The 16,634-nt window shown below is 39.6% G+C and overlaps 1 protein-coding gene across 1 annotated transcript; it reads left to right on the top strand.

The window, feature by feature from the left end:
• The first annotated feature begins 649 nt into the window (after positions 1-649).
• thyn1 (thymocyte nuclear protein 1) lies at positions 650-3,128 on the top strand. Its single transcript, XM_034604231.1, has 8 exons — positions 650-823; positions 1,677-1,735; positions 1,845-1,993; positions 2,090-2,158; positions 2,228-2,320; positions 2,416-2,511; positions 2,728-2,878; positions 2,966-3,128. Exons 2-8 carry the CDS (start codon positions 1,687-1,689, stop codon positions 3,010-3,012), a joined length of 654 nt encoding a protein of 217 aa, XP_034460122.1. The 5' UTR covers positions 650-823; positions 1,677-1,686; the 3' UTR covers positions 3,013-3,128.
• The last annotated feature ends 13,506 nt before the right edge of the window (positions 3,129-16,634 follow it).

Raw genomic sequence — 16,634 nt, 5'->3', positions numbered from 1 at the left:
AGGTCAACGTGTACACTGATCTCTTTAAAGAGGAATGAGAGGAAAGATACATTTCATTTTCAGAATCCCCCATGAATGAAATGTATCCATTTCGGTTTTTCTTATCTTTATTTTCATTTTATTATTATATAATTCATGTATGTACACATATGCTCGATTCTTTGTACATTTCAGTTTGTACATTAAATTTTTTTTTTCAACAAAGCATTGAAAATAAAAGGTTGCAATTAGATTCTATGTTTGCAACTCGTCAGTGTGGCCACTGGAGGGAGTAAACACTCAAGAAGCAATAAATAAAATAAATAACACAGCTCCAGAGGAGGATAACAGAGGATATTTAGGCTAAAAACATGGTATAAATGACGTCGTTTCCAGTTGAAAATGAATGTCGGGGCTTACAGGAGCAGTATAGAGGCATTTCATTTTTTTCCTTTTGTTTTTTTACATTTGAAGAATTGGTCACCATTTACTTCAATTGTTTAGGATTTGGCTGAAACACTGTTCACCCTTGAAACTCCCAAAATGTTTTGTGAACTCAAACTCTTCACCCACCACCTCCATCATAGTGGCGATTAGATAATGAGGGAATTTTCACTTTTTAGGTGAACTACCCCTTTAAGGCTGACTGCCACCCGGAAGAGGAAGGAGAATAAGAAAAAACCCGCCTTCATTTTAAATATGGACGACATGTAAACACGGTGACGTCTCGTCGCTGCTAACGAGGCTGAGATCTTCTGGTTCTTCTGCAGTTTATCGGTCTCAGTGACTGTTTCTGTCCGAGTTCGTCTCCTCGTGTTCCTGCAGAAATCCTCCGCTTCAGGAGGTAAGAGTTTACTTCCTGGTCAGAGATCCTTTTTTAACGTGAGCTTTCACTACTGAGGAAAAACTGTACTGTACCGAAGGGAAACATTACCAGAGATCGTGTTCAGTTTTGTTAGGAAGATGCTCACTAAGTTAGAATTTGAGGCACTGAATGCTTGTTTTGTTATTCATGAAAAGTATATATATATTTTTTTAAATCAGTGCCATGTTGAAGAAAACAACTTTATAATATTTGATAGTAAGTTGCTGTAAGTCCCTCAAGCTAAATATTGATGAGACTTTATTTCACCCACTTTTGTATAAATATTCTTTGGCACATTACTTCTATGAGTTAATTTTGCTGGAAAAAACCCCCCTGGAAATATTTTTATTTTCTACTTTCATCTTGAGATTATGTCAAATTTAAGTGTTGTGTACATGGTTTGGTTTCTGCTTGTTAATTATTGTAATATTTCAATTAAGTCAAAATCAACTAAAATTAATACATTTCATTCAGAGTAATTGGTTGTAACTCTAGATTTGATTCAGTGTTAAACATGGTGTGGTCTTTATCCTCATTCTGCAGGTATTATTAGTACCAGCAGCATATGTTAGCCTGTTGTTTATTATGATTATTACTTGTTGGTGCTGTTATTATTAAAAACATTGACAGTCATCATTATTTGAATTGTATGACAACTGTTACACAGAATGGATTGTTGGCTCAGCACACGCAGGCTGGAAGTGGGAGCTTCCATGGTTTTAATAATGTGGGAAAAACATCTGTTATGGTGGACAATCTTAGAAATCATCACATCACCCAAACCTACTATACGATGATGCATCTGAAAACATGAACACATGTCTCTTTTCAGCCTTTGAGAGATGCCACCAAAGAAAAAGGCCAGAGTGGCTACAAGATCAGCAAAGGCAGGTAAGCAAATGAAGCCACAAGATTCATTGTCATTCTATAACATGAGAGGGAATGAAACTGAGCAAGGAAAAGTTCCAGTCTGATAAGTTATTTTGCCTCGACAACACAGAGAAAGCAGACGAAAGTGAAACAGCCTCATCTGGTGGGAAGAGGAAAGCGGCAAAGGAGAGCTCGGAGTCACCTGATTCTCCAGAGTTCAGTCACTGGCTGATGAAGTCTGAGCCCGACAGCCGCTTTGAGAACGGCATCGATGTGAAGGTACGGAGCAGTGACGGCCTCATCAGCGCAGACATGTACATGTTGTAAAATGTGAGCGTGCTGCCATCGTCTCATGCTTCTGGTTTCTTTTGAAAGTTTGGGGTCGAGGATCTGAAGGCTCTGCCCGATCAGACCGGCTGCTGGGATGGGGTCCGCAATTATCAGGTAGAGCTACAAAAACAGACTTTTTCTTTCTCTATGGGAATCTCCATTTACATTATCGGTCATCTACAGGCACGCAATTTTATGAGGCAGATGAAAGAGGGGCAGTCGGCCTTCTTTTATCACAGCAACTGTAAGGAACCGGGGATTGCAGGAGTCATGAAAGTGAGTCCCTCTATTTCTCAGGCTGGAGAATATTTTTAATAATTCCAACAAAGCTACAGCCACAGTGTGACCTTCAGCTGTTTGTGCTTTTTTAGATTGTGAAGGAAGCTTATGTGGACCACACTCAGTTTGACAGGAAAGATGTCCATTACGATGCAGGCAGCAAACCAGACAACCCAAAGTGGAGCATGGTAAAGTGACTCGGACATTAATGTAAAGAAAACACATGAATATGTTGCATTGATTTTGATTCTCACATTAAACTAATTGTTATTTTTTTATGCATACATGTATTGCTTTTCCTTTGCCACTTATATAAATCTTTTTTTGTTAATGTGCCATATAAATAAATCCGACTCTTCACTGTTCATATGAGCCTAATGGTTGAACTTGTCGTCCTCTCTCAGGTCGACGTCCAGTATCAAAGAATGCTGAAGCGTTATCTTCCTCTGTCTGAGCTGAAAAAATACCACCTGCAGCACCGCGCCAAGGGGGGGCCTCTGAAAGACATGGCTCTTTTTACAAGGGCCAGGCTCTCTGTGCAGCCCCTCACCACTGGTAGGTAAAGAAACGTGCACTTTATCACTTTAATTCATTACGAACTCATGGACGAGTTGTGAACTTGGCCTGTTTTTGTCTCTACAGAGGAGTTTGACTTTGTCCTGAGTTTGGAGGACAAGGAGCCACTGTGAAACTGGAGCCTGGTTGACCATCAGTCCAGTGTTTGTGCTAATCAGTGTACATTTTATTTGTATTTTCTTGTGTGTGTTTATGTTCACAAGTATTATTAAATGCGTTTTTTGTCTAATTCTGTCTCCCATGCAGTTTTTATTTCCCTCTGATTGATACAGAGCCAGATAACTGTTGCAGTTATCTTCAGCTTCTTGGCATCAAATCGCTTAAAACACATTTATAAACACTGGAGAAATGCTTTATAGCTCTTATAAAGTATTTGTAATCAGATGCAAGTCACTCTTATTGTATCTGTCAACAACTGTAACATCATTTGAAGTTTGCACATGGCACCCTGTATTTATTGTAGGAAATTTACTGCTGAACACAAAAAGTATAACATGACTGAAGCTCTAAACATAATAGCTTCCATGTTTAGAGTTACTATAAACAATGGTTTTGAATAAATGTAACTCATCTGAAGGATGTGGATTTGTCTATAACATTAAAACAGTGAGCTCCACAGTGATGGAAACTCTCTATGACTGCTTGTAGTTTTGTTTAAACTGTAAGTAAATACTAGCATCATAATACTGTGTACAAATGGTTTATAATGGTAAAGAAATACTCTGCAGACTATCACCTGCAGAGGGCGCCAAATCCTGTGTAAAATGGAAACTCCTGATAAGACATGAAAGTGAGGAGAACTGGGTGTTGTTTATAATGCTGTGGTTTCAAGTTGATCAAAAGTTTTTACTACCCTCGTAATTAAAGCTTTTTGTCTCAGCATGGAAATGATTAGGCCTCTAGCTTGGTACAAATGTGCCACTAATGGCCATTAAATTGCCCATTTAAAGCACATGGGGATTAAACAGAGGAGGCTACAGGCGTTAAAAGCCAACGGGGCAAATCAGACGAGTTAATCACACATTCTTTCATGTCCCTGTTTTGTTGTTGTGACTGCCGCCAGTTTCTGCAGAATCCCACATAGTTGCTGTGATCGTAAAGAAAAGCCTGATATAATCATTATGGTGATCACACATCACAGCGCAGGGATCAGACTGGACACGGTTTTTCACACACTTGGAGGGAAGAGCTCACCTTCATATCCTGGTTAACTGTGTCGTACTCGTCACACACAATGCACTTTACCCTTTCAATCATTTCAGCTCTTGTTCTTAAACTTCTGATGCATCTTATTTCTGTTTACTACCGTGCATATTATCACAACTTCCATCAAAGTGAGTAAACGAGACATTGATGATGATTCTCCTTTAAATAAACTCATAAAAACCTTACACAGTACTTTGGTTTATTATGCATCTCAGTGTATCACACTCTGAATTCATTCTCCTTGTTTGAAGTTGTAGTCAAGCATAGAGGTGAATGCATCAGAGTACAAGCATATTGCATGTATTTACATTGTTGACTATTTTACCTTAAATCTATGGAGTCCTAGATGTGGTTTAGTGAGATATAAAAAAAAAGGTACCATGAGCTTTTCATGTTGTTGTTTTCATTGTTACTGTTTTTCATCAAAAGTTGCTGCATGCCAAGACGCCCTGTTAAAATCTTATTTAACATAAAACAGCCTGTTTGCATTCTTCATACAGAATGAGTCAGTGTAATAAAAAGTAATAATCAAACATGAGTAACTAAACCAAGGATGTGTGTTGAAAGAACCATATGACACAAAATAAAATGCTTTATTGGTTTAATTGATCCTCAGTTCTCAGGTCATTTACATTTTGGGAAAATTCAGTGGATGCTTGTAATGAATGTGTAGCTCTGCTCATTTTTACAGGATCTCTTTCACAGTTAACTTTTATAACGCAGGGGTCTCTGGGTGATGTTCAGGAAGTAGAGGGTCCGGTCCTTGTATCGATGGGCTCGGGGCCAGAATCTTTTATTATGGGTTCTACACTGTTTTGTTAACTTTGTTTACAACACAAACATCTATATCAGTTCCGTAACTTAACATAACTTACTTTATGTGTTGTGATTTATGACTTTACTATAACAACAAATTTAATGATGGTGATGGATGAGGATGTGACCTCATGATGTCTTTGGTATGCCTTTGAAATCAGAGCCGGTTCAGAAGTCAGGAGAAACAGCTCTGGTCCGAAGGTTAACGTATTCCTCTCACCTGTGTAAACCAGCTGGAGTTTGTTTCTTAAAACCAGGAGCTTTTCCTCAATTTATCGAGCTGCTAAAACAGAGTGGATCTGTTGAAATCCACAAATTATGCAGCTCTGTCAGACTTCATAAAGTGTTTGTGTGTAATCTGAAGAATAAATAAAGATTTAATAATGACTGAAACGCAAATTTAATCGTGTTTTCCTTCAGTCTGAGCATGAAGCATGAAAACCACTTATTTGTGTACTTTAGATGATTAATGTTGCCAGTATTAACATATTTATTACTCCTTAGAAAGACTAGAATATGAAAAGCATGTCGCTACAATGCAATGTGGTGGTAATTAATAAGACACGACAGGCAACTATAATAAATTGATAAAGAACAACGAATGCTGTCGCCATCACAAAAAAAAATCAAAAACATAAATTCTGGTTAAAAAATGTGCAGCTTATTTAATTTCCTGTTCCTGCGATAAACATATTTATCAGCGGTGGATGGAACAAACGTTACCTCAACTGTAAACAGGACCAGTTGGAAGGTGCACAACCAGTCAAAGCTCACGCTGTCTTTCTCTTCCTGCTGCAGCTGTAAAAAATAAAAGCTGACAATAAAAAAACAAAAACAGGGCAGCTGCATCCAGTGTCCCACATTTAGTTATTTCTGTGGCACGGATGCACGCTGCTAATAAAAGCCATATGAATCAATGCCGTTCTGAACAGACATCAGAACCTTAAGTCACAGTTTCCCCTCAGTCCAACACTGAGGCTCATAATTGGTGAGTTACTGTCCCCACAGTGCGCACAGTAAACGACTCTGGACCAGGCACAGAAAATGTGGTCTGGTTTGAAGTAAAGTGTCACAACAACTGTTCATATTCATATTGATTACAGGACAAAATCTAGGAATTGTTTGTCGTAACTTTTATTTTGCTGCAAAAAAAGGCTCCAAGCACAGATGACAGGATGCAGCCGAGGCCCCGGCAGCGAAAACCACATTTAGATTCACTCAATCCACATATTGCAAACACTCAGAGATATCAGTTCCTAATGTGTGTGACTTTTTTCATCAAGATTCTTAAATTATTATCTGAGAAATTAATGAAAATGTTTATGGAAGTGAAAGAAATTCCTGGATCCACACCAAAAAACAAACTTCCCTCATCTGCACCACATCTTTCCACCAAGTGTTGTGTTTATCCCACCACTTGTTTTTGTCATCTTGGTCAAAAACAAACAAACAAATGAAACAATAACTTAATTATCAGGATGACATAATTCCTAATGTCATTGAAGTAATGGCTCCGGTGTCATGTGATTAATCCCATTTACTGTGATGAGAAGTCGTCAGTAGGTGTGAGATCGTATCAATAAGTTGAGTTTGAGTTATTACATGCATCCACTGCAAACCTTCATTAAGTCTGCATGTGTTCATTCTAATCTCTTCTTTTACAAATGTTAATTACACTCACAGTTGATATTCTGATACGTTTCAAGAGGCTGTTTTTTTTTAAGAGAAGCTCTTCCCAAATGGTGGATGAAGAAAACGGGACTGGATCACAGCCCCTTGTAAAACGTGTCTGGGGCCCAGTGATTTATGAGCCCAGAGATCCTGTTCTTCTGGCTCCGAGAAGCTGCGGGGTCTTGAGCCATCATCCACGAGGTGAAACAAAGCTCTGATATTTGGAAAAACACTCTGTTCCCAGTCGAAACTGCACAGGTCTGTTTGAAAGTTTGCTAAATATGGAGCCGGGGTACAACTAATCTGAAGCATCTGAAGTCTTATACCGGGAGTGATAAAGTATAACATGAAGGTAAACTTTTTAAGTACTCGCTCACCGTAAAGAGAGAAAAAGAAAAGTTCCTTCAATAAATCACTCAGCTGTTAAAAAGTTATTAGCTCCACCCGAGGCTGGAGTTAAGTCCTTCCAGTGATCTGACAGCTCTGCATGTATACACACTTCACCTCAGGAGAAATGACTCAGAGATACCTGATGTCATTTGCACTAAACTAAGGTATGTTTCCCATAAACCTCAACACGGGGGTTGTTGTGCCTGGACGTAGAAGATACTGTAAAAACCCCAGTTTGTCTTCTGTCCCCATTTTCCTTTCTTCTTATATATTCTTTTTCTTTAATGGAAATTGTTAAAAGTTAAAAACTACATTACATTCAGATACTTCATTTTTTTGTGCCAGAACTGGAACTCTACAAACAAATGTAATGGCTTTGCTCCCAGCAAGTCTGATGAACCATTTGGAGAACTTTGCCTTAGTTGCCTTAGTTTGTGTATTTTATGTTTGTTGGTTAGTTTGTCTGCAGCTTTGTGCAAAAAGCTACTGAACGGATTTCCATGAGACTTAGTGGAGGGATGGGACACGGCCCAAGAAAGAAGCCATTAAGTTTTGGAATGGATTTAAGGGATTTTCAATCACTTTATCTAACCTGACGCGATTGGGTGTTTTTGATATTTTCACAGAATTCCAAGGGATTAACCCCTTACGGCACCCTGATATATGAGTATGTGCAATTTGATGCGGATCCAAATACAAATCTAGATCTTGCAGATTTGAATGTGGTTTCATAAGGGGACTGTTGAGCCTTTGGCCGAGATCTGTGCTCCACTGAGTGTACAAAACAGATGAGGTTATGTTTTCATCTGTGCATGTTTGTTAGTTTGCACGATTACGCTAAAACTACTGGACACTTTGCCAAATAATTCAGTGGAAGGATGCAGAATGGGTCAGGAAAGAAGCCGTCACATCCAGGGTTTTTTAACATTGTGTGTTTTTACATTTTCATGCAAGAATAATTTGTGGATCTTGATGGAAAAAGTCAGGCGTATTTATGGGACTGATATGAGTGTGAGCAGATTGGTGCAGTTCCAATTACAAATCTGGATCTCGCAGATTCAAATGTGATCTCATAAGGGAGGAACTGGGCCTTGGCAGGGGACGCCTCTAGTTTCATGTGATATCCTCGGTGCAAATACAGTATATTGTGCTTCTGGGTGACGTTCTGTTTTTGTCAGAACATATTTGATGGTTTTGCCCAACCTACCAATCATCATGATCCAGGAGAAAAGAGAGTCAGGTCAAATGTATCGTACCATATACACATGTTTATTGTCACGCGACAGAACATCAAGTGGCTGAGCCGTACTAATGACATAGCCAGTAACGGAACACTCACAAACACATGCAAACATCATCGCAGTGCTTTCCCAAGATAGTAAAATATCATTGGCAGGAAAGTGTGGGGGGGGGGCCAAACATATTGGGTCGGCTACATCAACATCAGAACGGCCAACAACAGAGAAAAAAATGTGTAACGTATCGAGTGTTGTGCTGTTCAATTTTGAGAATCGGTGGTAAACTTTATTTAGGTGCTAAGATCTATTTTAATCATCAAGGACGTGAGGTTTTGATAAAATGTGGAAATCAGAAACCATCGAATGGGGGTGAATGACTGAAATCTAAGGACGCAGTTAAAACATTTCCAAGAAGCAAAGAAACCCTCTGAGAGAGAAATAGATATTATAATGATAAACACAAGGTTTGTAGAGTGAGTGTTAAAAAAAAAAAAAAAACATGATTAATGACGTGCAGTGGTTGAAATGCTTTGTAATAAAATGTTTTAGAGTCACATTAATCAATCCAATGTACAGCAACGTTTAGTTTCCCACTCGTAGTAACATACACACACATAGACACGTTTCAGTCTAATAGATAAATAGGAAAACAAACAAACTGTACATAAAATAAAAATAAGGGGATGAAAACAGATTGTACAAATTCATATTTTGACCATATTCTGTTTTTGACGCCAGATGGATATCATCTGACTGTATTTACTTCACAATGAAGGCACGACGTCAACACATAATCCTTCAATGTCACCACATGCCCCTGATGCATTATGGCTCAGAGCACTCTTGGCGAGGTGTGGAGAACAGCGATGTGTTCGGCATGCCAGCACAGATAGAGGAATTCATCAGATGCATTTAGGTGTGGCTCAGCCATACTGGCTCATCTCAAGGCTACGACTGAAACAATCAATTCTCTTTTTTAGGGTCGGGAGAACCTGACGTTTATAAATCTAATAAATTCCTAGTTTTGACACATACAACTCGGTCCAAACCTTTACGACCCAATTGTCCCACTTGTCATAGTGAACTATAAACATGTAGCTTTGTCTCGGTCACATGACTTGGTCTTTTGAGCCGTTGTAACTCGGCTCATCTCTCAAACCAGTACAAAAGTTTTAAAATTTATTTTTCCATAATTAACTTCGGAAATCATCAATTTTTACGATCAACCTCTTGAACTTCCCACCGTCTGTTATCTCCTTGAATTTTCCCCAAACCTTTAAAGTCGGATTTCAGCTCCTCTCCAGTGACTGATGTATTTTCTGCTTAACGCTAATTCTAATGGATGTTTGCCCGTAATTGTGCGGAATGAGCCATGCACGGAGTTTGACAGATATGAGGCTGTTACCAGTTTGATCTGCCGAAGGGGGGGAAAGTTTCCAGTGTGCTCACGTTAGATCAGAGTTCAAGGCGTGTGCACACGTGCAGGCCTGTGTGACAATTACAATCAGCATGGCAGTAAATCACCGTCCAAGATGCATCTTAGATAAGTGAGGTGAGCAAACTCAAAGTGTCCAGACTGTGTGGACTAAATAAATCAGTTCAGTGAGGAATCTTGTATTCAGCAGTTAAACGTTTGCTAATTCACATATTTCTGGATGTTTAACAGCAGACGATCGTACCAGACACAAATTATCGATCAAAGCATTGAGGTCTGGAAATACGTCTGAGGGGGAGTTTTAAAAACTCTTCCTGCTGTTTGAACTCATCACACAAGAGGGAAATATGAATTTAGTTTTCTTTTGTAAAATACTGTTGCATCACATGAACATTTCAAAATAGCTTGAGCATCATTTGAAGGTTTATCGGTCTTCATTGATCATTGCATCATCAAACGTATATATATATACATTTTCCTATAATCTAGCTGGATCTTCTCTTCGGAGACTCTGTCTTAACCTCCTGAGACCCTGCCCCCCCCTCACAGTAGGACATACACATGTTGGGTTTCCTGCTCATTTTACTTCACTCAGACCTGTTGAGCTCATTTGCAGACAGAGTTTTGTGTCATCTGGTGGCAGCAAAAGCACATTACACTAATTGGTTTGGAAACAAGATGGCAGCCTGACACAAAAGTGGACAAGGTACAAAAACCTCATCAAATATTATGGTTGGAACTTGTTAATGTTTGCTTAAAGATATTTGTAGTTTGATGTAGTTCCAAGTTAGGATGCTGCTAGTTTCTAATAAATCATTTTAGGACATTGGGACTTATACCTAACAAGAAGCTCAGGGCTCAGGACTTTAATTCAAAATGAACTTTTTTGAGTTTGAGCTATGGATGAAAACATGGATAACTAGAGTGGTGCGCTCAGTAGATTGCATTCCTCTGCCAAGGCCCGACATTTCTTCTGTGAAACCACATTTAGATGAATTGGATCCAGATTTTTATCATGGCTCTGCAGCCAATTGCACGAATCTCTGAAATATTAAGCAAAATGTTGAAAAATTCTCTTATCTTACAATGTTAAAGAAAGTGAAAGAGAAATCCTGTATCTGGCCGTTTATCTGGATCCATTCCAAAGCGTGATGGCTTCTCTCTCGGGTCATACCCCACCCCTCCACAAGATATCATTGAAATCGGTTCAGTAGTTTTTCTAATCCTGCTAATTTACAAACAGATGAACAGTGATGAGGAGTATAGGTCAGTTAAGGTATAAGGCCTCGATTAAACCTGGATTTCACAATAAAAAAAAGTTATGCTGCACATAATAAAACCTGCCTCTTACATTTATGTGCTTTCCTCCCAGAGAAAATAAAATTTATTGGAACTTCTTATAAAAAGACTATAGTTAATGATCCCATTTCTTCGCTTTCTGAAATATTATAACTTTGGACTTTATCTACATGTAGTGATGAGGAAAACGTACTCAGCCAAATCTCCTACCATCATACTACCACTGGCCAGACAGAGAGGAAACGGCAGAGTGGAAAATCTGGAGCACGAATACACAGGGAATCCCATCTACGTGGCTCATGGCTCCCACAAGCCCCCCCCCCCCCCCACACACACACACACACTCCTGTGAGCAGCAGCACTAACCAAACTTGTATGGAAGCCTATAATGAACAATGATTACACTGTGAATCTGTGCGCTAATGGCACATGTGGTTGATAGTTCTCATCCCCCCCGAGGTAACATAATTCAGAGTTTCCTCTGCTCCGTGCTGTACATTTGCTCATAAATCCATTCTGATGCATTGTCATGGCGAAAAAACACTGAGTACTCGAATTCCGCAGAAAGTAAGTAATCGCAAGGGACATGTATTTTACAACTGATTTAATAATTGAGTACATTTAATAACTTTACGTAAAAAAAGCACTCTAGCTTCTATAAAGAGAGAAGGGACTCACCAACTGCAGAACAAAAATGGTCAGAATGGAGGGAGGAGAGGGCGAGATATCTCAACTCTAGTCCCCATTGGCTCCAAGCGTGCAGAATTCATCATTTGGAATAATTTGAAAATGATAGTCTTTTGTTGGAGCCTGTTGGTTCCACTGCGCTGGTTTGTCCAGACACAAAATCTTGGCTTTGTGATGAGGATCTGCAGCCTCCCAACTGAAATCACCCTGCAGTCATCGTCTCTCAGGTTATTATCGAGAGTTGGGCTGGAATCCAGGGATATTAAATGTTTACTGGAGGATTCTGAAACCTCAACATCTACATCCAGGGCCAACTCTCAGTGCCAGTGCAGGGAGTTATTAGGCCGCATGCATAGGCAGGCAGAAAGTGAGGATGTGGAGGTATGATGGACAAATAGACTTTCAGGGCCTGGTCGACTCCGTTTACTTCCTATCTGTGCTTCCTGCAGTGAGGAAAATGGCAGCCTGGCTTCGAGTGGAGTTCAAAATTTTGTTTCCATCCTGTGCATTACAACTGCCCTGGTAACACCTGTAACATCTTGAATCATAATTTTGTTGTTATTGACTGTAACCATGGTCTTTCTGTTACCTCAGCAACACATTTGTTGCCATTACAGAATTGTTAACCACTGGCATTGAACCTATGAGTTGCATCACTGACAAATAACCACACAAAATTTGGATTGACTACAGACTTGAACACTACGCCGCGTGTCCTCCCTTGGAACAGTCGGAAACATCTGGGTTGTTTTGGTTTTTTATTTTTTTCACCGGGTCGAGAAATGAAAATACAGTACGAAGCCAAACCTGTGCAGGGTCTGTTCGGTATGAAGTCCAATTAAAGCTGCTCGAGTTGCTCTTATAATATTAAATATTCTCCGAGCTGTCAGTTAAGCCAAAGGTGCTCAAGTAAATATACAGTAAAAATGAAGTGCCATGAGACCACTGTCTGATATATGTGTGCAGTATAAGAGCACAGTGCTCCAGAGACTCTCCTAGACTTTCTGGACTCCTTCTTGTTCAAGTGACCACGTGGCTCTTGGAAACACTTCGGGTTGAACTGGAGAACATTTCCAAACGGTGGATTATGTTTCTGGATGAAAAAGAAAGGTAAAAACAGGGTCATATCTTTGTAGAAGTGACTTAAATAGCAGTTCCATGTCTCCTTCTCACTGTTGCATGGTTCTGAAAGAGTTAAAATCCTCATGGTGTCATGCAAGCTGTCCTGCAAGCCAGGGCTTATAAGGAAGGCATCTATCAGTGTTGGGGTTGGCTCGGCTTGTGAAGGGTGTTGAACCTGAAGGCAATTTGCAATTGCTTTAAACAAGAATAATTGCTAATTGTCCTTTCAACAGCACACAGGAGCTGTTGACTGCGGAGCCATAATTCAAAAAGAAAAGTCACCAAGTCAATTGTACGACTGCACATTTTGATTTAAAGGCAAAAAAAAAGAAAAAGACAAAACAAGATTGATGTTGTGTCGGGTGGTGATGTGGTTGCACTGTTCTCACATTTATCAAAACTAAGAGGATAATCCAGATCCTGGATCCCAGTGCTCCGACTATCACAGGAACTTTATGTCTTTTCCATCAAAATTGAACATTAACATGTTTTTTTCCGATCCACCTGCCGGTGTTGGACAATCTGTTTGGGAAGCTGTTGATCTCTCTTGTGCTTTGACCGAGCCATGGAATTTGGGAAAAACACGAGACTGCAGCTGCTGGTGGTCCAACTGCCTGTAACGTGGTACTTCTTGGTAATCGTATTAGTTCAGTTGCTGAGATACCAAATGCTCAGCTCAGTGGTGAGTTTTGAGTATTTAGATGTGCCATCATACGACAGGAAACCTCAATGTGACATCTTCAATAGGAATCTAACAGAGCGCAGCCGAGAGTTGGAAAGTACAGATTTGGGGGGGAAAAGTGAATTATCTGTGGATGAAAGGCTCAGATTCAGGAAAGACATATAATTACCACAAATGTCTCTGAAGGTTAGAAGAGAAGCTGTCGAAAAGCACACGATCTCTCTTACATTTCTATGGAAACTCCGAAAACACCGAAAAGACAAATGATGTCATATTTTCATGTTGTGCAATTCACTGCAAGTCACTGCGTGTTCGGTATAGATCTGTGGTTTCCAGCTATTTTGTTGGAAAAAAAACAAAAAACACAAATCATGTCTCGTACACAGATTATAGTAATTTAATAAAATTTATATTGCAGGCTATAAAAACACATGAACATTAACTATAAATAACAAAAAACGTTGACGATGAATTAGCCTCCGAGGTCAACAGCCAATACTTGGGGCTTCCACTGAAGTCGGCGGATATCCCGGCCAAGACCGCGTTCCCTTCCCCGTACACCGGTTACTGTCCGAGGAGTCGAACGTTTCTCCACACACAACACAAACAGCGATGCTTTTTGTAGTTGTTTAGCTCCAGACGTCTTTTTTTGGCTAATCTCTATTCACAGCTCTCTGCACATGAATGCAGGTAAATTAAAAAGATGATAGCCGATGCAATGTGATCAATGTCTCTTTTCTCTGCATATTCACATCTGATAAGACCGCATCAAACCGGTGTTCGGACCGGACCTCTGAACGGCTGTTCATTTACTATCAGGCTACGTCACAGCAGCCATACTTAAGTGATTTAGACTGAACTTTAATCCAGCAGCAGGAACAGGTCCAGGCGTAGCTTGTTCTTGAAATAGTATCTAGAGTTATTGCTTCCGTGTGGCAACATTCCCGTGAATTCCTCATTCGTTACAGACACTGATGTGACCTGATCTCCATGGACCACTTGAGAATACGAGGGTTAGGGAGCCGCGCAGGCTGCTGTGGATATTTAGTGTTTTTTTGGGGGGTGGGGATTGTTTCATATTTATTTCAAAGCCCTTCAAAAGGAAGATACTGAGATTTATGGAGGGATAAAGTTATCATATTTATTTGTCAGAATCAAGAAATAATGTGACCCATGTGTTTTTTTTATTGCTCTGTATCGTAATTATCTTCACTGGAGCCAAATGATCGGTATTTTGGAGCTGCATCAAGTAATATATAACAGAAGAATATTTTATCCATATGAAGGCAACGCTGTTAAAACTGAAGAGATATGGATTTATTTAGTGCCCAAACGTGGGAAAAAGACCATCTGCAGCTATTCCTGTGATGGAAAATCTCAGAAGTCTGGTTTTGTATCAATAAAACTCTCTTTACTTAACTCTTTTTACTTCAGACCATAGAAACTGGGCATTAAATATTGCTTGAATAAGTTTCTTATGTGGAAAATACATAATTTCCCCCCCCCAAGTTCACTTTGTTTTTATGCAATTGAGCAAGTTTTGGCTCATAGAAAAGTTGATTCTTCCCAGTTATCGTCTCCCATCGCTATTTGCTGCATTTCATATTTTTTTAATCTACCACTGGACTGTGCCAAGCTGGAAATTGTTAAACTCCACAAATACTTAAATTACAGCTCAGAGAAAAAGATGAGGCGGGGAAAGCGAATCATGTTGTGAATCAAAGTTTCACTTTCGGGTACATTTTGAAAGATTCAAGTTCAGGATGAAGTGTCGAAGCTGTAAACCTTCATATCCTCAGCTTAGTGGCTAAACTGAAGGCTTTCATCATCTTTACTGCTGTGCTTTGCTCCAGTTGGTGAAATAGTGGAAACAAAAATCAGCCTTTTACTCCAGTAACATGGCATCAAGCAAAGCAACATCTCTATAAATTTGATGGATAGGATAAAAAAAAAAGATGACGCCACTTCTTGCTTTACATAGGCTGGTGTAAATTTGCAGCAGGTTTTTGCAAACAATGGAATCAAGGATTTTAACAAAAGGCTGTTGTGAAACAGCCGAAGTATCTCAGCCATGATTGTGAAGAACATTGAAAAGTGTTGGGGTTTTTTTTATTGTGTAAAAGATCAGTTTTGCCAACTCTCTGCAAAGTTCATGGGCGGCTGTGGTTCGGGAGGTAGAGCGGGTCATCCACTAACCAAACAATCTGATTGAAATGTCCTCGGGTAAGACACCTGACCCTGACAGCTAAAGACATGTGAGCTGTGTCAGTTCAGGGGCTGCATCCTTCAGAGGCTGCATTTAAAGACCGGTTGCATCACAGCGGCGCGAGTGGCTGTCCCATTTTGATGGCTTCTTTAAATACGGCTGAGAAATGCATCCTTTCCCAGGATTCAAACAAGAGATAAAGACGGCGACAAGCGACGAGACCAAAACCTCCATTTCTTACATTTTCAAATGTGAGCATCAGGCTTCAACTCAACCAAACAGCTAACGGTATGGGCTACGTGTTAAAAAGCAAACATTGACATATCAACTTTTAAACATATGTGTTGAATTTAGCTTCTTATATTTTCTCCTGGTTCATTACCTTAAGTGAACCCTTTAAGGAGAACTATCAGCAGTGATGGAGACAGACGTTGGCAGGTGCTCACTAAAAAATGTACTTGAAATCTTCTCCTTTTAGAATGAAATCAAACAGGAGTCGATAGGATTTCACTGCATCTTTTTCTAATGCATCATCTGAGCAGCTCAAATCTTACGTAACGTCTTGGGCTTCACGGGTGGAAATAGTTGAACAAAATTTAAAGTCTGTAAGTTTTGGATGTAGCTCTGAGATGAGACATGTCTGACAGAGCCAGCTTTATTATGACTGATAATCAGTATTTTTAGTTGGCTAATGAAAGACATATGTGAGTGGAAATGCATAAAACATATATTTCAAGAAAGCCACATTTTTAGCCACTAAAATAAAGGTTTTGGCAAAACAAATGAATTAATGATCTGATTTGAACATAAAGGAGGTTTTCTGTTATGCTCCATTTCTGTCACTCGCACATTCGTTCCTGGCCGAGGACGACAGCTTATGTAACGTTTGAACCCAATTCTTATACGACACATTGCACAGGGATGGAAAACTACAATGGGTGGACTGTGTTATTTCTAATCGATTATATAACATGATTCACCAG

This window comes from Hippoglossus hippoglossus, chromosome 13 (genome assembly GCF_009819705.1).
Source record: "Hippoglossus hippoglossus isolate fHipHip1 chromosome 13, fHipHip1.pri, whole genome shotgun sequence".
Classification (NCBI taxonomy): Eukaryota; Metazoa; Chordata; class Actinopteri; order Pleuronectiformes; family Pleuronectidae; genus Hippoglossus; species Hippoglossus hippoglossus.
This window is presented reverse-complemented; position numbering and strand designations above follow the sequence as displayed.

Excerpts from the sequence above, each read along its gene's own strand:
- thyn1 (XM_034604231.1), top strand. The coding sequence starts at position 1,687 with ATGCCACCAAAGAAAAAGGCCAGAGTGGCTACAAGATCAGCAAAGGCA. Across the intron at positions 2,159-2,227 it reads ATGGGGTCCGCAATTATCAG|GCACGCAATTTTATGAGGCA; the intron begins GTAGAGCTACAA and ends GGTCATCTACAG. Across the intron at positions 2,512-2,727 it reads ACAACCCAAAGTGGAGCATG|GTCGACGTCCAGTATCAAAG; the intron begins GTAAAGTGACTC and ends GTCCTCTCTCAG.